The sequence below is a fragment of the Budorcas taxicolor genome, chromosome 14 (assembly GCF_023091745.1).
Source record: "Budorcas taxicolor isolate Tak-1 chromosome 14, Takin1.1, whole genome shotgun sequence".
NCBI lineage: Eukaryota > Metazoa > Chordata > Mammalia > Artiodactyla > Bovidae > Budorcas > Budorcas taxicolor.
The window spans coordinates 77,344,947-77,368,923 of record NC_068923.1 but is presented as its reverse complement, the minus strand read 5'-3'; the positions used below and the strand labels follow the sequence as shown (position 1 = coordinate 77,368,923).

The following is a 23,977-nucleotide window of genomic DNA, read 5'->3' as shown; positions in this document are numbered from 1 at the left end:
TTGCAGGCAAATTCTTTACCAGCTGAGCCACCAGGGAAGCCTGTGTATATATATACACAGACATATTTTTTAATGAAAACTCATCCTACAGCCAGACGGCATCTTAGGAAGATCCTGAAGATGCCTCCTCTGATGGACACACTGAGTCCGCAGCTACATACAGAAAAATTTCCTTGTAAAGAAGCGTAAAAAAAAAAAAAAGCAAAAAAAAAGCCTAAAAGCTGGCTGAGTGTGACTATATATTGGTCAAACAAGATGAAAACCACGTCAAACAGGAGAAGCTGGGACACAAACTCACCATCAACCCCACCCCTGGAGCAGTCACCCCTGTAACTCAAAATCCAGAGCAGCCCCATGAGGAGCAGAGGGTTCAGACCCCACATCAGGCACCCAACTTTTAAGACCTGCACCTGAGAAACGAGCCCAATTATTAAAATCAAAGAGCTCACATCTCAACTGAAATGTGAGACAAGAGAGAGGGGTCCTACAGTCAGTCCATAATGTGAAATCATATTTAATTAAACCTGGCCCTTGAATTCCTTGAAAACTGTCATAAAGTATAGTGTTGTCCTAACTTTCAAGTTAGCACTGGACATGGATTAACAGACTGGTTCCAATTAAGGAAAGGAGTACTTCAAGGCTGAATATTGTCACCCTGCTTATTTAACTTATATGCAGAGTACATCATGAGAAACGCTGGACTGGAAGAAACACAAGCTGGAATCAAGATTGCTGGGAGAAATATCAAGAACCTCAGATATGCAGATGACACCACCCTCATGGCAGAAAGTAAAGAGGAACTCAAAAGCCTCTTGATGAAAGTAAAAGAGCAGAGGGTTCAGACCCCACATCAGTGAAAAAGTTGGCTTAAAGCTCAACATTCAGAAAACAAAGATCATGGCATCCGGTCCCATCACTCCATAGGAAATAGATGGAGAAACAGTGGAAACAGTGTCAGACTTTTATTTTGGGGGGCTCCAAAATCACTGCAGATGGTGACTGCAGCCATGAAATTAAAAGATGCTTACTCCTTGGAAGAAAAGTTATGACCAACCTAGATAGCATATTCAAAAGCAGAGACATTACTTTGCTGACCAAGGTCCGTCTAGTCAAGGCTATGGTTTTTCCAGTGGTCATGTATGGATATGAAAGTTGGACTGTGAAGAAGGCTGAGCGCCGAAGAATTGATGCTTTTGAACTGTGGTGTTGGAGAAGACTCTTGAGAGTCCCTTGGACTGCAAGGAGATCCAACCAGTCCATTCTGAAGGTGATCAACCCTGGGATTTCTTTGGAAGGAATGATGCTAAAGTACTCCAGTACTTTGGCCACCTCATGCGAAGAGTTGACTCACTGGAAAAGACTTTGATGCTGGGAGGGATTGGGGGCAGGAGGAGAAGGGGACGACAGAGGATGAGATGGCTGGATGGCATCACTGACTCGATGAACACGAGTCTGAGTGAACTCCGGGAGTTGGTGATGGACAGGGAGGCCTGGTGTGCCTCAATTCATGGGGTCACAAAGAGTCGGACATGACTGAGCGACTGAACTGAACTGAACTGAGACAGCATATTAAAAAGCAGACTCAGCTTTCTTTATTACTTTCCCAACAAAGGTCCATCTAGTCAAGGCTATGGTTTTTCCTATAGTCATGTATGGATGTGAGAGTTGGATGGTGAAGAAAGCTGAGCACTGAAGATCTGATGCTTCTGAACTGTGGTGTTGGAGAAGACTCTTAAAAGTCCCTTGGACTGCAAGGAGATCCAACCAGTCCATCCTAAAGATCAGTCCTGAATATTCATCAGAAGGACAGATGCTGAAGCTGAAATCCAGTACTTTGGCTACATGATGCGAAGAACTGACTCATTTGAAGAGACCCTGATGCTGGGAAAAGGCTGAGGGTAGGAGAAGAAGGGGACGACAGAGGATGAGATGGTTGGATGGCATCACTGACTCAGTGGACATGAGTTTGAGTGAGCTCCAGGAGTTGGTGATGGACAGGGAGGCCTGGTGTGCTGTAGTCCATGGGGTCACAAAGAGTTGGACATGACTGAGCAACTGAACTGAACCGGACTTTCAAGAAGGTCATCATTGTGAATTTTTCCTCTGACATTAAAATGTGTCATTAATTCTTCAGTTAGGGACCAGATAAAGTAGTGGGCTTGTGTTTAAAGCTCACGTTATACAAAAGTATGTATGTTTGACACTAGGATCACCCTCAGCATGAGACGACAGCTAGGCAGGAAGGTCAGAGTCACTGAGGGAATGGTAGAGTCTCCTCCTCCATCTCAGACCCCTCTAGGATGTTCACAGACTGGTCTATGTGTGTTTGTAAATGGCTACACAGACAAAGTCACCCTCACTCTTTAAATCACCCTTGCTCACTCTGCAGAGCACAAATAATTCATTTTGAGTGACAACGCCTGTGTAAGTCTACTACAACAGAAGTATTTATAAAGCGGACTGATGGCACAGGGGAATTTGTCAAGAATCTTTAGGAAATTAAGGAAGTTGACCCTCCTGAGACCCCCAGAGTCCTTGAGGAGAGGCAGCCTGATGCTTTGGTTATCAGAGACCGCCTCAGAGAAGAGCCCAAGGTTGGCCCCAAAAAGACAGTGGGCTGGACTGCCCACAGCTCAGTGTGGCCTCCTGCACCCTCTGTCCTTCCCTGGTGGCTCAGACAAGAAAGAATTTGCCTGCAGTGTGGGAGACCTGGGTTGGGAAGATCTCTTGGAGGAGGACATGGCAACCCACTCCAGTGTTTTTGCCTGGAGAATCCCCATGGACAGAGGAGCCTGGTGGGCTACAGTCCACCGGGTTGCAAAGAAATTGGACACAACTGATCGAGTAAACACAGTAGTACCACATAAAGAAAGCTGAGTCTGGAAGAATAAACAGGCATTCATATCGGGCAGACAAGGGAGAGGAGGGAACTCAGCAACAGAAACAGTGAGTGTATCAAGATATTTGCACAAACAATAGGCGAGGAGTGCCAGACAACAGGGCACCTGTGAGGACCTGCAAGCAGTTTGCCGCTGCTGAAGCAGAATACCCAAGGGGAGAATAACAGGACGGAAACCTGGAGACAAAGGCAGAGGACGAGATCACCAAGAACCTTCTATGTATGCCATAACTCTCTACATCATCTCCCAAATCGGTGATTCCTGGAGTGTGTCCCTGGACCAGCAGCATCAGCATCACCTAGGAACCTGTTAGAAATGCAGATTCAAGGGTTCTCACTTCATAATCAGAAATTCTGGGGGTGGTTCCCAATATTCTGTGTTTAACCAGCTCACAGATGATTCTGATGCATGCTCAAGTGTGAGAACCATTGCTTTAGAATGATGGGGAGCCACTGGAGAGGTTTTAGCTGGGGGGTGGGGCGGGCGGAGTGTAGGGCAAGACAGAATCCAGGTTAAGCAAACTTCAAAGCCCACGTGCTGTTTGCTGCTTCATGCTGACTTCCATGTGTGCTCACAGACTGGGGCTGGCAATCGAGGATCTACACATAGGAGAAAGAACCCTGGGCTGTATTCCCCAAAGTCCTGTTTGCTCAAAAGGAATCTTTCTCACTTATCATGTCCTCTGTTGTTACCATTTCTAAGCTTATCTACAAAATTCCTCAAGTTAGTTTAGCATGTGACAATGAAAGACATGCCAAGTGGGGGGACAGAAATGAATGATGGAGGAAGACTTTCTCCCAGAAAGCTGAGTAGGCTGATTTAGAGAAAACTCAGCTTTTAATCATATGACAGGAAAAAATCTTCAGTTTTAGCCTCAAACTCAATCCTCTGCAAGCTGTTACGGACTGCTCTTTTCCTTACTTAATTTTCTTATTTCAAGAGTATCATTTTCCAAATGTTCTAAAACGAATTGACCTGAAGGTGGTGAAAGCTAACTTTGTAGTACCAGTCATCCATGTGCGAAAAATATTTTCACAGAAAAAGCAAGTGCATGAAAATATTTTTACCACAATAAATTGCTGGTTCCACATTTCTTTAAAAAGAGGAGGGGGAAAAAAAAAAACCTGTGAATAATTAGTGATGTGCTTAAACTGCCAGCCAAGCACCACTGAAACTTACCGGGTGCCAAATTATTTAGCTGAACAGTATTTAAATTAAAAACTAATGACTAGGTTAATTTAATACATGTTCATCTCTGCTCCAACTCTGTCTCTACTAATTGAGATCCAAAGCTATATTTAAAACATGCATCTTAGTCAGTGAATGAGAAACATCTGACTGCTTGAATGTAACAAGTCAGTTACCAATAACAACTTCTTTTAATCTAAGTTTTATTGTCATTTTAGATGTTTAACCATAAACTATTTACTGGACATATTCACCAGTGGGAGGGAACGAATCATGTGCCACTTAAAATGCATAGAAAATGTCCTTAGTTAATAAAATGAGTAGCATTATGTAATTTGAGTGCTTTATGTTTGAGCTACAAGGCTTATCAAAACATCCATTGGAACAAATGCTGAACTAAGCAGTACTATCTAGGGCTCCATCAACACCTTGAAAAATCAGTCTCTGAGTATTTGAATTTTGGCAGAGGAAGACCCAAATTATTCATCTCTCCTTCATCACACTCATTTCCCAAATCCATTGTCTCTTTCTTTCTCTCCTTTTACTCAACCATCTAACATATAGTTCCTTCATAAAGCTGCAAGAAATTATAATAGCTTACAGATTTTAAAGAAGTGTGGAGAATCATTCCAAAAAAAGAAGTTATGGTAAAATTCCAAAGGCACATAGCTAAGCATAGTCTGGCAAACACATGACATACCTATCCTTGCTAGGAGGGTATAGAACAGGCCACCCCTTCAGCTTCTGCAAACCATAAATGTCACAAACATTCTCAACCACCCACAGAGGCCCAACCTAAATCTGTATGTGGGCTCATCTACTCAATCCCACAACAGTCACTGAGCATAAAACACACAAAATAAAACCAAAAAGGGGGGAAAAGAGTGTTTTCACACTATAGCATAGAAGAAAATTTAATAAGCAAACACTTGTCCATAAAGAGATGACAGCAAAAAAAAAAAAAACCTTCCCAGACACTAAATGAAAACAATATCTGAATGTGATCCTGGCACCAGAACAAACAGAATGAAGTTATGAAAGCTAGGATTTGGAAAGTGCCACACTCATTTATAATAGCAGCAACTGTCCTGGATTCCCCTCATCAAAAAATAACATGGAGGCAGGATACCAGCCATCAGTTTCTGGATCTTACAATGTGTCCCAAGGGTGTAATGGTGTAATGGAAAGAGACGGTGTAGGAGACAGAGAGCCTCATTCCAAGGCCCATTTTTGCCACAATCCACTTATGGGACCTTGGGCATTTCACCATAAATGTGGAGAAGGTCTCAGAAATCTAGATGACCTAAGAGCTCTTTTAGATCGAGAATGTTGTTATATGTATCTATACTGTCAGGCTGAGGCTGTTGGGTTTTTGTTTTGGGTTTTTTTTTTTTTTGAGGGTGGAGGTGGAAGAGGAGGAGAGGCAGAAGAAGATTAGAAGGTTTATTTAGTTTAAGGATCTTATGCGGAAGGTGTAAAAATTAAAAAAAAAAATCGTCCTCAAGAAGTTTTGGGAGATACAGAAGAAAGGGATCTATCCTGGCCCCAGAAAATTAACAGTGCAATTTCTAGGATTAAGAAAAAAACAAAACAGAAAACAGAGTAGAAGAAATTAATCAAATTTTCTTTACCTGAAAAAGTCTATTCTCCCACCCAATACGTACATCCCCTATAAAATATTTCCCCAAATGATTACTTATACCTGAATATCTGAATCACAGAGAGTTTAGTCCTTCACTAGCCAGCCCATTCTATGGTTAGAAAACCATCTTTAAACATCTTCTAGTGAGTGAAAATCAATTTCCTCATAAATGCTGGCCCTGGTTCTGCCCTTGAGCTTCACAGAAACTCTTAACCCTTCTTCCTCAAGAAACTCTTAACCATTCTTCCTCAATCACATCTTCAAATATTTAGAAAGAGCTGCTTCATTACAACATTTCTACTCATTCCCAAACCAGGTCCAATACTTACTCATCTTTCACCCCTCACTCATTTGACGTAGTTTCCATAGCATTCATTTAACCAAGTCTCCCTGAGTCTGGTTTAGTGGAGCAACTCAACATAGGGCACCAAGAACACAACACAATATTCCACATGTGGTCTGACAATTCAATCCAATGCAAAAAAAACACACAAACATTAATGAGTGCCTTCTAGGCTCCAGACTAATATTGTTCTCGATCTTAACTATAATGCGCCCTAAAACGCATTAGCTTTACTTATTTTAGCCCATATTCCAGACTGCTGCTGCTGCTGCTAAGTAGCTTCAGTCGTGTCCGACTCTGTGCGACGTCATAGACGGCAGCCCACCAGGCTCCCCCGTCCCTGGGATTCTCCAGGCAAGAACACTGGAGTGGGTTGCCATTTCCGTCTCCAATGCATGAAAGTGAAAAGTGAAGTGAAGTCGCTCAGTCGTGTCCGACCCTTCGTGACCCCATGGACTGCAGCCTACCAAGCTCCTCCATCCACGGGGTTTTCCAGGCAAGAGTACTGGAGTGGGGTGCCATTGCCTTCTCCGATATTCCAGACTACCATGACCAAAATGAGACTAAATTCTGTTATCCAAACTGTCAGTCTACTCCTCTCCGGCCAGTTCTATAGTCACTACAGTGCGGTAGGACAAGTGTTTGAGCCATGTGGGCCTGGGTGGACCCTGCCACTCACCAGCTGAGTAAGCTGGAAAAACACCAGTTCACTTGCAATGTTTCATCCAAGTCTCTGCTAAATAATAATTTTTAAAAGTCAAAGCCAATGACAGGTTTGTGTGGAACAGATTATTCTCTAGAATGACAATAATCCATCAATCCAACTAAAGCGTGACTGTCCCTCATGTCGCAGGAATGGAAGACGAGATGGGCTGGTTAGTGGAGGGAAAGGAGAGAGAAGCACTAAATCTGTGCCAGGTACGTAACACATATTACCTCATTTCGTAACAGTCTTGCAAGACGGTTCTACTGTGTCCTTAGAGAAAGGTATTGAGGAACTCAGTAATTAAGGAATATACCTGAGATCACACGGGCAATGAGTGAAGCAGCTGAGGTCACACAGTCCTATTTCTCTGCTCTTCCAGCCATTACACTGGAGATGAGCACAGGAACAATGCACGCGGCCAAGGTGGGCGAGGGCGGCTAGGGACAGGAAGATGACATAAGGATGAAGCTACAGAGAAGGCTAGAAAGAGTCCGTATTAAGGAGTTTGGACTTGCAAGTTGGGCTATTAAGAGTCAACGCCTACTGGCTATGATTAGCGAAATATCTGAGAATAAATTTCACAGATGATGATAGGGCTCTGAAGACAAACACAGCAGCCTAAGTGGAGCATGTATTGTTTAGACAGGGTTGGGAGGGAAGGCTTTCTGGACGGAGTGATTTAAATCAGAGAGAAAGTGATACAAATATCTCGGGGGAGAGCCCTCCAGGCTGAGAGGCCCTGAGTACAGTTAGCATACTCACGTTTGAGAAACATAAAAGGCCAAGTTTTCCAGCTAGGCTGGAAAAGGATTAACAAGCAAAAGAGGCATAGGAAATAAAGCCCAAGAGATGGCAAGAGCCAGATTATACAGGATTTTGTATTTTATTCTTAGTGTAACGAGGAGCCACTAGACAAAGTTTTGAGCAGGAAGTAAGATGGCTCAATTTATTATCATTATTGTCACTCACTGAAATCATATATTTACAGTTCCCTAAAGTACCGATTCATAACCATCCAAAAGAAAGAAGGGTGAAAATAAAAAAGACAGAGAGCGTGAGATTAGTTTGGCTTACTAATTCTCAGTAAGCCCATGCTGGCTTCTAATTCTTAGTTAAGTGCTCATAAACCAAACATTACTAATCTGTTTTAGAATCTTGCCAGTAACTTGGTCCGGGAATCCATTATTCCTTCTCCTCCCTGCCCCCAATTGCTTTTTGAAAACCTGTGGTATTTCCCCTTCTCCCATCTTGGGCATGAAGCGTGAGTAGTTAATATGCAGACTGTACAGTGCCAAATGTAAATGCAAAGGGATGAGACAGACGGAGAGAGACAGAAAGACAGTGAATATAATATAAGAGCAGAGGATTTGGAGAGACAGAAAAGAAGGATAAGCGGCCCAGGTGGGCTGCATGGGACACATGAAGGGGTCAAACTGCCTGAAGGATGAAAAGCATTATTGCATAGAGTTCAAAAGAAACCACACTAAGTCAATTTCAACTAGAGCCTTGAAACAAATGTATATGAAAAGGTTATGTCTCTTCTAACTGGATGGCAGGATATGGGCTGAACTCTTCTTAAACTTGAAGTTAATTTCCTATACTATTGTTATATTTCTTCTATAATTTAAGATTGATCTTTTTTTAATAATGAAGAAAATTAGGTGGCGGGGGGGGGTGTATTTTCTAGGCCAAGTAAAAGTCTATATAATCATAAATCTCGAGACAATGAAATGTATATTTTGAGAAACTGAAATCAGACCCAACAGAAAGACTTTTTTTTCTAAAACTTCACTAAAATGTATTTTTTTGTTTTTTTGGAAGAAGAATGGAGAATGCAGAGCCTAGAGGAAAGACTGCATAATCCAGAAGAATAAAATTCTGACAATAATTTTGTGGCTCTGCTGGGTATTTTATAACACACACTTGGATGATGAAAGGTGAAGAGTCAGACCACAGAGGAAGTTGTCGAAGTGTCCTGTAACATGGCTAAAGCCTGTTGCTGGAAAGGGAGAGCGTGGCTTAGTGTCTCAACCTGACCCCCATGATGGTTTCAGAGATCCAGCATGCCCCATGGAGGAGAAAACACAAATTCTTTTTGAAAAAAAGGAAACAAAACAAATAAACATGTGAGCATAGTACATACATATGCACAAGAATTCATCTAGGCAAAAAAAAAAAAAATACATCTAGTACTTTCCCTTCAAAACACATTTTCTGTAGTTAGGCTTTAAGACATTGTTCGTTTTAGGGCCCAATCCCTTTAAAATTACCTGAGACTTTTTTATATTTCAGATTTTCCCTAATAGTATTTGAATGAAACAGTTTCCATTTAAAATAATACAAATCTTTTATCTTTCTTTCATCTGACATTCCTGATGAACTCTGTTTCTACACAACAGTATCAGTGTTTTTATGCATCCCCATTTCATTTTTCCTAAACCCCCCAGTACTTACTCTGTCACTGCTAAGACGAAAAATCTCTTATCTAGTATCTACCTATGATACACCACCAGCAGTGTCCCCCATCTTATTTACTATTGATATAAAATGCTAGTTGCCTTAAACATAAATTTCACTTTAATATCTGTCCAAGAGGATACCAATAATTGCCCAGAGGCAAGAAATTTAGTTTCTTAAATGGTTTTATATTATCTCCTCATTGCCTCTGTTCAAAGACTAAAATAATACCCAAATACAACTGTACAAGATTTTGTACAGAATGCTTTTGATGGTTAGAAAAATGCCAGCTTCCCTTTTTTCTTTTATTTACTTTTATTGTAATATAACTGATCCAGCTTTCTTCAATAATAATAATTCCTAAATATGATTCAAACCCAAATGATTAACTCCATAAAAGACACAACTTTATCTTGTAAGAAAGATATGGTCTTTTCTATCAAAGAAGAAGTTGTAAGAAATAAAGAAGCATTTAGAATAGTTGAACAGAAAGGTATATAGCTGGCTTGTGAATAAGATTTCCTAAAATGGTGGCTAATTACCAAACCTTTGTTCTTTCCACCTTTTGATTCTCTTTCCTCATAAGGATATTTTAGTGGGCCTTATCCTGGACATGTTCAAAAAACTAAAAAGGTGGGGAAAATAGTTACCAATTGTCCAATAAAAACTTAGGTGACAGCCGGGAAAGACTGTAACTCTGTGGTCCTCAACCTATGAGGAGCCAGGGGAGGGAACTTGCATCTTTGGGCTAAAAACCCAGCAAACTTCCCATCTGATGTGCTTGCTCCCAGACCTCTGTCTGTAAGGGACCCTTCTGGAGAAGTAAAGACTACCTTGCTGAGCCATTTTCGACTGTCTATTTCATTCCTGAAGCTGACACCGTTTGAGAGCATTTCCAACAATCTAAATGCTTTAATTAGTATTTTTTAAAAAATATTATTCCTGATAAATCTGTCTCACAAGATAACCCAGTGTGTACAATATTTTGCTTTGATAATATATTCCATGGAACATAATAATACACTCACTGGAAGGCTTAGGAATTCATTAAAGTAGTCCACAAGGAAATCATCTGTTGCCAAAGAATCTTCCTGCAAAAATATAAAAGCATAATATTAATAAGCATATACCAAGATGTTTTAAAACACGCAAATATTATTCTCTAATTCTGCTATCAATAGATTATAATATAGAGCTTTCAATCTGTTTCAATTAGTCGACAGTGAACCGTCCCTATAAACAGAACACAGTGTTACAATCTCTGGAAGGAAGAAATACAAAAACGTCCTCTTAAAAGGCCTTGCTGCTATACTTGGCTGGAAACAGAACACATGAGAAATACAGCATGACAGGCAAACAAACATCAACAAGGACAAAATAGTACACATAGTAAATTTCCCATGGATTTATCACAAATATTTATCTTACAAAAATAAAGGCAGAATCAATAAAGATAGAACCAGTGTTTGGGGTTAAGATGAAATTCAGAATGAAAAACTCCATAAATTGCCTAATGAAAGTAATAAACTAAGTGAAAAAAATAACCCACTGACTGCTTAGAATGAGAGCTTTAATAATCTGGGTCACGCTTCACTTTTGCAAGAAGCAACTTTGACAACACATGTGTTCTAAGCATAAAGATTGTATACACTTTTTTCCATGACTATCTCATCCACCAACACAGTTGCTTTTAGAGTTGGCAAAATTGGAAAGCCACTGTCAATAACAAAGTCTCTCTTCCAAATAAAGCACCTTATTTTATTAGCAATTGTTTCCATTGTGTCAAAAGCACATCCTCACGTACCCTGTTGTATAGTATGTGTGTTTTTATTATTCATAATTATATTTCAGTTTCCCAAACCTAACATGAAAGTTGACACTATGACACAATGTTATTATTTCCATATGGCTGATTATTTTCTTCTTATACTGGCCAATTTTAAAAAACTGATTGAAGTATAATGTGAAAGTATAAGCAAGATATGACACTATATTAATATCTACTTCAGAAGCAGATTTTCATGGTAATTTCTTTAAGTAATTGCAGTATCAGAATAGAATTATAAACAATCACTTATATGATTTATCTCAAAGAACTTAGTAAGTTCTGAACTGGCTAAGACAACAACTAAGGATTTAGTTTACTAAAAGTCTCTGATTTAAACAACAAACTCAGGATCTCACAAAGCTACTACCCTCACAGCAGTACTTTAGTAATACATGCTCAAACAAAATTCTCACCCGCAAAGGTCAAACAAAGCAGAGCAAGGCAGATAACATTTGGTGGAGGCTAAAAGAGTAACTTATATGCAGAGTACATCATGCAAAATGCCAGGCTGGCTGAAGCACAAGGTGGAATCAAGATCGCCAGGAGAAATATCAATAACCTCCGATATGCAGACACCACCACCCTTACAGCAGAAAGTGAGAGGAAACAGAGGTTCTTAATGAAAGTGAAAGAGGAGAGTGGAAAAAGTTGGCTTAAAACTCAACATTCAGAAAACTAGGATCATGGCATTTGGTCCCACCACTTCATGGCAAATAGATGGGGAAACAATGGAAACAGTGATAGACTTTATTTTCTTGGGCTCCAAAATCACTGCAGATGGTGACTGCAGACATGAAATTAAAAGATGCTTGTTTCTTGGAAGAAAACCTATGACCAACCTAGACAGTATATTAAAAAGCAGAGACATTACTTTGCCAACAAAGGTCCGTCTAGTCAAGGCTATGGTTTTTACAGTAGTCATGTATGGATGTGAGAGGTGGAACATAAAGAATGCTGATCACCAAAGAATTGATGCTTTTGAACTATAGTTTTGGAGAAGACTCTTGAGAGTCCCTTGGACTCCAAGGAGATCTAACCAGTCCATCCTAAAGGAAATCAGTCCTGAATATTCATTGGAATGACTGATGCTGAAGCTGAAACTCCAATACTTTGGCCACCTGATGTAAAGAAGTAACTCATTAGAAAAGACCCTGGTGCTGGGAAAGATTGAAGGCAGGAGGAGAAGGGGACAACAGAGGATGAGATGGTTGGATAGCATCAGCAACGTGATGGACATGAGTTTGAGTAGTCTCTGGGAGTTGGTGATGGTAAGGGAAGCCTGGCATGCTGCAGTCCATAGGGTCGCACAGATAGATGCAGAGAAAGCCTTTAACAAAATTCAACATCCATTTATGATAAAAAAAAAAAAAACTCTCAAGAAAGCAGGAATAGAAGGAACATACCTTAACATAATAAAAGCCATATATGACACACCCACAGCAAACATTATCCTCAACGGTGAAAAGTTGAAAGCATTTCCCCTAAAGTCAGGAACAAGACAAGGGTGCCCACTTTCATCACTGATATTCAACATAGTTTTGGAAGTTTTGGCCACAGCAGTCAGAGCAGAAAAAGAAATAAAAGGAACCCAAATTGGAAAAGAAGAAGTAAAACTCTCACTGTTTGCAGACGACATGATCCTCTACATAGAAAACCCTAAAGACTCCACCAGAAAATTACTAGAGCTAATCAATGAATATAGTAAAGTTGCAGGATATAAAATCAACACACAGAAATCCCTTGCATTCCTATACAGTAACAAGGAGAAAATAGAGAAATTACACCATCACAACGAAAAGAATAAAATACTTGGGAATATATCTACATAGGGTCGCACAGAGTCAGACACAACTGAGTGACTGAACTGTTTCTGTTACTGTTACTGCTGCTACTGCTAAGTCGCTTCAGTCATGTCCGACTCTGTGCGACCCCAGAGATGGCAGCCTACCAGGCTCCTCTGTCCCTGGGATTCTCCAGGCAAGAACACTAGAGTGGGTTGCCATTTCCTTCTCCAATGCATGAGAGTGAAAAGTGAAAGTGAAGTCTCTCAGTCGTGTCCAACTCTTTACAACCTCATGGACTGCAGCTCACCAGGCTCCTCGGTCCATGGGATTTTCCAGGCAAGAGTACTGGAGTGTGGTGCCAAAAGGGTAATTATCTTTTGACTTTAACCTTTCAGAGTTACTTCAATTTTCTGGACTTCATTTAGCAAACTAATAAACAATTCAACAAATATTTTTAGGATTTCCTGGGTAAATTTCCTAGGTAAAGGCATTATGCTACAACAAGGGTGGCCAAGTTTTACACTACTGGGCTCATGATCAAAAATCCACAGGTGGGAAGGGTGAGAATTTTAAATTAGTTAACTGCAATGGAGCATGGTTCCTATTTTGCTAAACTAGCCATTTTGTTTTTAAATTTTAGTTGTAAAACAAAAAGTGTATTTCATAAATACACATGGACCTAAATATCACCTAGTCAGTTACATAACCAGAAATTTCTAGAGAATCCTCAAATTCATATAGTCATTTCCAGATGCCTCACAACTCTAAGAGACTCTAACTCAATGCTTTCCAAACCACCTGTGATGAAACACCTGTTTTGTTTTCTCCCCCTAATCAACTTCAGACAGACATTTTTGGTAAAATACAGTAAGAATGAATTATTAGAAAGCAAAATAAAAATATACATAATACAAGCCAAACTATTTTATTAATTATCGGGCTTCCCAGGAGGCACAGTGGTAAAGAATCCGCCTGCCAATGCTGAAGATGCAAAAGATGTAGGTTCACTCCCTGGGTTGAGAAGATCCCCTGGAGGAGGAAATGGCAACCCACTCCAGTATTCTTGCCTAGAAAATTCCATGGACAGAAGAGCCTGGCAGGCTACATTCCATGGGGTTGCAAAGAGTCGGACATGACTGAGTACATACGCACATTTTATTATTAAAGTCAATACTCTCGGGACTTCCCTGGTGGTCCAGGAGTTAAGAATCCGCCTTGCAATGCAGGGGATGCAGGTTTGATCGCTGGTCAGAGAACTAAGATCTCACATGCTGAAGAGCAACTACGCCTGCACATGGCAACAACTGACCCCATGCCCCACAACTTGAGAGTCCACAAGTCACAGCAAAAGATTCTGCATGACACGTCGAAGCTCCTGTGAACCACAACTAAGACCCAAGGTAGTCAAATAAGTGAATAAATAAATAGGTTAAAGTAAATAGGAACTAAAATCGATACTCAGTCAGATTGCCATAATGCTTCCAAAGGTTTACTCTCGATTTCTGAACTCATCTCTGAATGGACAGACGGGAGTTCTCTGGCAGCATCAGTCTGCACACCCAACTCCAGCAGCACAGCCCTGACCCTTGGGGAGCAGTGTGCTCTCAGCCCCTCAGGTCCCCTTGAGGAACCACAGGAAAGGGCATTTCCTGGGCATTCAGTCACATCCTCCATTTGCACTTAACAACCATGGACACTTAATGTATTATTCAAATACATCAAAATCTGTATTTCTTTTCTGAAGCTGTATCTTAATTTCTACCAATATCAAACATAAAGGTTTCTGCTGGTATCAGGGCAGTTAGCTCCACAAGAGAAATAAGTGTGGCCTTCAAGTGCCATCCGCTCAGTCCTCGCGTCACACTTGAATGGAAAGGCCTGCGGGTCTCTCAATAAATGAACGTATTTTCCCATTGCAGTTTCTAGTTCAGTGTGTTCAAGTATCTTGTCACATCAGTAACAAAGTCCTATGAACCTATGAGCATATGATAAACCCTTTACTTTCCAAACGCTTTAGATTTGGAGAAGCAACTCAGTTACTCTCAAAAGATTTCCACAGTCCAGTCACTTGGCTGCAGTAAAATGAACTAAGTCTCCATTATCCAGGTTTAACATCTTCCAAATAACCAATAGACCCTATGGTTAGTGGTACAATCAAGAAGAAAACTGAGTTACAATCAATTCTTCCATTACATCATTTCATGAACCTGACTACAAAATTTGCAGCACAGATTCTCTGCTGAGTGACGCAATGGAAGGCAGGAACACTTTTCAGAGTTGAATGCACCCTTGAAGCCTGTTTCTTCATGTATTACAGGTGTGCCATCTGTGAAACTGAAGTCAGCTTTTCCATTTTTAGTCCAAATTGCTCAAAACTTCTTCCTGAAAGAGGGTTACACAAAATAAGTTTGTATGTGTATGCTAATAGATAAAATATTTTTATTGATTAAAAAATCATTTTGCTGGACCGTCAAATGACATAAACTACAACTTCTTCACAACGCTAAAAGATGCAAGATATACAAAGAAGGTCTTCTAATGAAGGGAAAACTAGATAAATACAGACCAAAAAATGTAGTCCAAAAAAGAATATAGTACCTTCCAAAGAAAATTACCACATAAAATGTTTCCTCCAAAAGGAGGGAAAGATGTTATTTGGTAGGGGGAATCAGAAAAGACTCAAGAAGGGAAAATGGCATTTGAATTATATTTCAAATAACTTCAATGTCTGTATCTAAAAAGATACACAAGAAAGGCAATAATGCAGAGAAAAGACAGACATGCATGAGGAAAGACACGGTGGAAAGCAAACCATTATAAAGGCAATCAGTTAGCTAATGGCACGAACAGAAAAATAACCCAAGCTTCCAACCTCCCTTTAAGCCATCCACATACTAGCCAAAACCATTCATCTAATTTCCAAGGTAGAATCCTAAACTGACACAGTTTAGACTGGGAATGCTATCAGCCATCAGGAGATAGGCATAAACCATATTTCCAGAATTATACTCATCAGGAGGGACCTATTTTGCTTCTTCTTCCTAAAATACACATAGATTCTTCCTTTCCTCCTTTCTAAACAAGCCAGTCACGAGACTAGAGCCTGCAACCCAGCATGGCCATGACAGGCCACAGTGTACAGACAATGGCATTCGTGGTCAAGTGAAAGTAGGCCTCTTCAGGTCGCAGGACAACCAGGAACCGTCAGGGATGGCTGGTGCTCCCAGGATGGAGACCTCTGGCTATGAGCAATCTTGTTTGGGACTCCTCATCCAACTCGCTTCCCTGGAGACGGTGATTTACGAGCCATATCCCACACCCAGACACTGAGTATAGCCAAAGAGTTGCTCAAGCTGGTGGACATGGATTTATTAGCCAGCTGTAGCACACACCACTGTTCTATGAAGCTGCTGGAGGAGTTTCTGTTTGAGATGTCCAAAAAGACAGTTCACAGCCAAAGGTGCTGACAACTTGGAGGAAAGAGGGGGAGGAGATCTTTGGAAGGAAAATGGCCCCAAGTCTTTGCCTTCACATACAACAGATATTTCTGTCTGCTGGCAACTGATGTATCCTTGTAGTAGTATACAAGGCAATCACTTGAAAAATATATGCATATACTGCTGTAGAGTTTCATCATTATTTTGAAATAACTGAAACACTTTATTGACTTCTAAATTTGTTTATCCTAAGAATTTTTAACATTATATTTGTAATGAAAAGAGGGGATACTATTAAGTTTAAATTTCATTTTTAACTTCTGCAGTTTTGAATGGCTATTTAAAAAGTCTAAAAAATTTTAATACCTATTGGGAGATACAGTTTCTCACCAATTGAGACTATACAAGAATAGTAAAAGATAGAACATTAAAAGTCTTGATTAGAAATTACATATAGTTATTTCAAGCATAAGACCTAATATTAAAAAGTTATGTACATTCAACAAGGAAATTAACAATTTCATTTACAATAGTAGGGAAAATAATGACAACCAAGAAGGGAAAGACTTGTATACTGAACTAAAAAACTGCCGAAAGAAATTAGAGAAGATATAAATAAAAGGAAATACATGCCATGTTCAAGGATTGAAAAACCATATTGCTAAGATGACAATATTACCCAAAGCAATCTACAAATTTTAATACATTCTCCATCAAAATCCCAATGCCTTTTTTTTTTTTTTGCAGAAATGAAAAATTCATCCTAAAATTCACAAGGAATTTCAAGGGACCCGGAATAACCAAAATAATATTGAAAAAGAACAAAAACTGAAGGATCCATATATCCTAATTTCAAAATGTATGACAAAATTACAGTAATGAAAACAAAGTGGTACTGGCATAAAGACAGACATACAGACCATTGGAATAGAATAGAGTCCAGAAATAAATCCTCTCTTAAATGGTCAAATAATTTTCCACAAGGGTGCCAAGACAATTCAGCAGAGAAAGGACATTCTTTTCAACAAATGGTGCTAGGAAAACTAGATATCCACATGCCAAAAAATGAGGTTGGATCTTCTCTTTATAACATATACAAAAATTAACTCAAAATGGATCAAAGACCTAAAACATAAACACTAAAACTATAAAATACTTAGAGAAGACATAAGGATAAATCTTCATGACTTTGGATTTGGCAATGGATTCTTAAACAGGACATCTAAAGCATAAGCCAAAAAGAAAAAAATAAATAAATGATTTTTCATGAAAATTAAAAACTTGTGAATCAAAGGACCCTACTAGGAAAGTGAAAGATAACCTACAGAATGTGAGAAAATATTTGCAAAGCATATATCTGATAAGCATTTAACATTCAAATATATATATAAAGAATTCTAAAAACTCAGAAAGAAAAATATAAACAACCTCAAGTGTTTTAAACAGGCGAAAAACTTTAACATTTCTCCAGAGAAGATATACAAATGGTCAATAAGCACATGAAAAGATACTCAACATCAGCAGCAACAAGATATCACTTCACATCTACTAGGATGGCTACAATTTAAAAAAAAATGAAAGATAACAAGTGCTGGTGAGAATGCATAGAAATTGGAATCCTTGTACATCATGAAATGGTACAGCCACCATCCCTCAAAAAGTCAAACATATGTAATTACCATTATAATCCAGCAATACATTTCTGGGTATATACCCAAAAAAACAGAAAGCAGGATTCAAACAGGTATTTGTTGTACACTTGTGTGCATAGTACCGTTATTCACAACTGCCAAAAGATGGAGACAACTCAAATGCCTATTGGTACATGAAAGGATAAACAAAATACGGTATGTACATATAATGGAATATTATTCAGCCTTGAAAAGGAATGAAATTCTGATACATGAAACAACATGAATGATCCCTGAAAATGTCATGCTAAATGAAATAACCCAAACACTAAAGGACAAATATTGCATTATTCCACTTATATGAATTACCTAGAATAGTCAAGGGCTTCCCAGGCGGCCCTAGTGGTAAAGAATCTACCTACTAATGTGGGAGGACATGAGGCGTGGGTTCAATCCCTGGATTGGGAAGATCCCCTAGAAGTGGGCCTGGCAACTCACTCCAGTACTGTAGCCTGGAGAATCCCATGGACAGAGGAGCCTGATGGGCTACACCCCACAGTGTCACAGTCAGACATGACTGAAGCAACTTAGCCTGCACACACAGAACAGTCAAATCCATAAAGACAGAAAGTAGAACAACGGTAACTGAAGGCTGGAAGAGGAGTAACAGGAAGTCACTATTTAATGGGTTCAGTTCAGTTCAGTTCAGTCGCTGAGTCATGTCCAACTCTTTGTGACCCCATGAACTGAAGCACGCCAGGCTTCCCTGTCCATCACCAGTTCCGGGAGCCTCTTCAAACTCATGTTCATTGAGTCGGTGATGCCATCCAACCATCTCATCCTCTGTCATCCCCTTCTCCTCCTGCCTTCAATCTTTCCCAGCATCAAGGTCTTTCCAAATGAACCACTTCTTCACATCAGGTGGCCAAAGTACTGGAGTGTCAGCTTCAGCATCAGTAATTCCAATGAATATTCAGGACTGATTTCCTTTAGGATGGACTGGTTTCATCTCATTGCTGTCCAAGGGACTCTCAAAAGTCTTCTCCAACACCACAGTTCACAAGCATCAGTTCTTCAGTGCTCAGCTTTCTTTATAGTCCAATTCTCAAATCCATACATGACTGCTCGAAAAAACCAAAGCTTTGACTAGATGGACCTTTGTTGGCAAAGTAATGTCTCTGCTTTTTAATACGCTGTCTAGATTGGTCAGAGCTTTCTTCCAAGGAGCAAACGTCTTTTTATTTCATGGCTGCAGTCACTATCTGCAGTGATTTCGGAGCCCAAAATATAAAGTCTCTCACTGTTTCCATTGTTTCCTTGTCTATTTGCCGTAAAGTGATGGGACCAAATGCCATGATCTTAGTTTTCTGAATGTTGAGCTTTAAGCCAATTATTTCACTCTCCTCTTTCACTTTCATCAAGAGGCTCTTTAGCTCTTCTTTGCCTTCTGCCATAAGGACGGTGTCATCTGCATATCTAATGTTATTGATTTTTTCTCCCAGCAATCTTGATTCCAGCTCATTCTTCATCCAGCCCAGCATTTCACATGATGTACTCTACATGTAAGTTAAATAAGAAGGGTGACAATATACAGCCTGGATGCACTCCTTTCCCACTTTGGAACCAGTCTGTTGTTCCATGTCCTGTCCTAACTGTTGCTTCTTGACCTGCATACAGATCTCTCAGGAGGCAGGTCAGGTGGTCTGGTATTCCCATCTCTAAGAATTTTCCACAGTTTATTGTGATCCACACAGTCAAAGGCTTTGGCATACTCAATAAAGCAGGAGTAGATATTTTTCTGGAACTCTCTTGCTTTTTCAACGATCCAATAGATATTGGCAATTCGATCTCTGGCTCCCCTGCCTTTTCAATTTGGGATGATGAAAAAGTTCTGGAGATGGATAGTGGTGACGGATGCACAAGGTGAATATGCTTAATGCCACTGAAATTATACACTTAAAAATGGTTAAAATGGTAAGTTTATGTACATTTTCCACAATAAAAAAGTTAGAAAGTGTTAGTTGCTCAGTTGTTTCCAACTCTTTGTGACCCCATGGACTGTAGCCCGCCAGGCTCCTCTATCCATGGAATTTTCTAAGCAATAATACCAGAGTGGGTAGCCACTCCTTTCCCCAGGAGATCTTCCCAACCCAAGGACTGAACCTGGATCTCCTGCATTGGCAGGAAGATTCATCACCATCTGAGCCACCAGAGAAGCCAAAGTTAAATATATGCCAGAATCATGCAACAACATGGAGAATCTCAAAATCACCATGCTGAGCAAACACAGCTTTACACAAGAGAAAACCAACTGTATGATTCCATTTATATGAATTTAAATCTATAATCTATGTTACTAATCCATGGTGAAAACCAGGACAGTAGTCTTTGGGGAATGTAGGAAGAATCAACTGGAAAGAGACTTGAAAGGGCTTTTTAAGATTATGGAAATGTTCTATATTTGATTGAGGTTTAGATTACACAAGTGTATACACTTATTAAAATTTTTCAAATGGGACTCAAGTTTTCCATTTCACTGTGCATAAATTTTACATACAAAAGAACCATAAACTAATATTGAACACTAATTTTAGGGGTGATATGTATCTCATCAATGTCTACAGCTTATACTCTGAAATGTACAAAAATAAAACAGATTGACGGATGACTGGTGAGATGGACAGAACAAGAAACATGAAAAAGCAAATGTAGCAAAATACTAATGACTGTGAAATCTTGCTGATGGGTATATAGGTGTTTACCACACAGTTTTTTTTCCCCTCTCTTGGCCACACAGCATGCGGAATCTCAGCTCCCCGACCAGGGATCGAACTCACATCCCTTGCCATCAGAAGCATGGAGTCTTAACTACTGGATTGCCAGGGAAGTCCCACCACATAGTTCTTTTAACTTTCCTATGTGTTTAAATGTATGCATTAAAAAATGCTTTGATGAGGGGACTTATGTATAAGGAAATGATATCATGTTTCTCTGCATCTGTGGAGCTTTCCTAGCCTCCTGCGCACTAAAGGACAGATCACAAATCACTATCATCACATTTAGAATAAATCCCTGGTCATCTGACGATCTTTTGACCACTATCCTGAGATCCCAGGCACTACCAGTCAGACCCCTCCAGGACCTCTGCTTCACCCTCCTGTCCATAATGTGCTAAACCTCATCTTCCTACCTCTCCTTACCCCATTACAGTATGGATCAGTCTTCCCAGCAACACCACAATCAATACAAGAGTTCCACTTGTCTTCTAATCTCCCAGCTTTTTCTAACACAAGAAAGGGTTTTGGATGAATGCAATTTGGATCCTGCCCAGCTGTCCAGCCTCATCTCATATTACCACACTCTAGCCATTGCAATTTTTTTTTTATAGTTCTGCACCTTTGTGCATCAGAGAAGGCAATGGCACCCCACTCCAGTACTCTTGCCTGGAAAATGGAGGAGCCTGGTAGGCTGCAGTCCATGGGGTCGCAAAGAGTCGGACACAACTGAGCGACTTCACTTTCACTTTTCACTCTCATGCACTGGAGAAGGAAATGGCCACCCACTCCAGTGTTCTTGCCTGGAGAATCCCAGGGACGGGGGAGCCTGGTGGGCTGCCATCTTTGGGGTTGCAGAGTCAGACATGACTGAAGCGACTTAGCAGCAGCAGCAGCAACATCTTCGTGCATGCTGATTATTCAACTGTGAAAATCTTTTCTCCTCTTATAATCTACCCACCCCTTTTCTTCTCCAAAAGTTACAGCTAGGTTTCCACTATCATTGCTTTCAATACTTCAGACTCTAATTTTCTGCTTAGTCTCACACTCTGGGCTGTAAATTTCTGGAAGAAAAAGACTGCTTCTTATTCATTTAAAAAATTCCCAATGCTAAAAGAATCTGAAAAATAATACACACAAACACACACTCACACACCCACAAATATACATATACTGAGGCCCACATGGCTCAGTGGTGAAGTATCCACCTGCCAATGCAGGAGAATGAATTTGATCTCTGGGTCGGGAAGATTTCCTAGAGGAGGAAATGACAACCCACTCCAGCACTCTTGCTTGAAAAACCCCATGGACAGAGAAGCCAGGTGGGCTACAGTCTGAGGCTGCAAAGAGTCGGACACGACTGAGAGGCTGAGCATGGAGGTATACATATGTATAATCTGAGAGTCATTTTGCTGGACTCCTAAAGCTGACATAATATTCTGAATCAACCATATTTCAATTAAAAAATTTCCCAGTGCTTTGTATAATAGATACTTACATTATTGTTAAGTAAATGTTGAATGATTATACCAAAGACATGAAACCTAAAGAGAAAAGACTAATAACCTAAGACTCTAATAAAACAACACTAGGGAGAGCCCCTGGAGAAGGAAACAGCAACCCACTTCAGTATTCTTGCCTGGAAAATCCCATGGACAGAGGAGCCTGATGGGCTACAGTCCATGGGATCATAAGAGTGAGACATGACTTAGTGACTAAATCACCACCTCCAATAAAATAAAAAGGAGAGATGTTGCCAAAAAAGGAAAACAAAAAAAGAGAACACAAGGGGAAACAAATGCCACAAAGTGGTTTGTTGAAAGTATATATTACACAGATCAAAGGCATTTCAGGAACTTAAGAGCTGAAAGTCCATTTATCAGATCCTCACTGGACTGCAAAATTGCATATGGTATTATTAATATAGTATATGAAGCAGGAAGCAAGTCAGAGTGGCTCATGCAATGAAGAGCAAAAGTATGAAACTCCTTTTATTATGGAGAGTTATCATCACATATTACAATCAGCATCTACTGAGCAGTACTTTTCCATTTGGTTTCTATTCTCACTCTCTTTCCTGGAGGAAACTCTGAAAGGCCTGGGGAATATACAGGAAGCTGTCAATTCCCTTTTTATCCAATCACACAGTGCTTCACGCTGGGCTGGACGCAGCACAAGCTGGAATCAAGATTACTGGGAGAAAAATCAATAACCTCAGATACGCAGATGACCCCATGCTTATGGCAGAAAGTGAAGAGGAACTAAAGAGCCTCTTGATGAAAGTAAAGAGGAGAGTGAAATAATTGGCTTAAAACTCAACATTCAGAAAACTAAGATCATGGCATTCGGTCCCATTGCTTCATGGCAAATAGATGGGGAAACAATGGAAACAGTGATAGACTTTATTGTTGGGGGGCTCCAAAATCACTGCAGATGGTGACTGTGGCCATGAAATTAAAATATGCTTGCTCCTTGGAAGAAAACCTATGACCAACCTAGACAGCATATTAAAAAGCAGAGACATTACTTTGTCAACAAAGGTCCATCTAGTCAAAGCTATGGTTTTTCCAGTAGTCATGTATGGATGTGAGAGTTGGACTATAAAGAAAGCTGAGTGCCAAAGAACTGACTATTTGAAGTGTGGTGTTGGAGAAGACTCTTGAGAGTCCCTTGGACAACAATGAGATGAAACCAGTCCATCCTAAAGGAAATCAGTCCTGAATATTCATTGGAATGACTGATGCTAAAGCTGAAACTCCAATACTTTGGCCACCTGATGCAAAGAGGCAACTCACTGGAAAAGACCCTGATGCTGGGAAAGATTAAAGGCGGGAGGAGAAGGGGATGACAGAGGATGAGATGGTTGGATGGCATCATCCACTTGATCGACAGGAGGTTGAGCAAGCTCCAGGAGTTGGTTGAGCAAGCTCCAAGAGTTGGTGATGGACAGGGAGGCCTGGCGTGCTACAGTCCATGGGGTCACAGAGTTGGACACAACTGAGCGACTGAACTCAACTATCTAAAAAGCCAAGTAGGACTTTTTCAGTGAATTCACTGGCTTGGGTTCAGTCGATTCATCTGGCCAAACACCCTATGGCTTTCCTCATGTACTAAAGTCCTGGATACAACATGTTATCCTAATGTAAAAAAGTGTATCACTCTTTATCATCTTTCCTCCCATGCTACACCTTATGACTGAGTGGCTAAGTACAGTATACACCTTACCTATGATTAAAAGTTTCTCTTAATCTTAATGTACTTTTTGTTCAAAATGCACACAAACATAA

General features: G+C 40.1%; 1 protein-coding gene across 1 annotated transcript in view; it reads right to left on the bottom strand.

Annotated features, from left to right (window-relative positions):
* The window catches only part of RGS22 (regulator of G protein signaling 22), a 136,200-nt gene that overhangs the window by 107,531 nt on the left and 4,692 nt on the right, over positions 1–23,977 (bottom strand). The window contains 1 exon segment of the mRNA XM_052651583.1: positions 10,265–10,327. Coding sequence (XP_052507543.1) covers positions 10,265–10,327 — 63 coding nt within the window.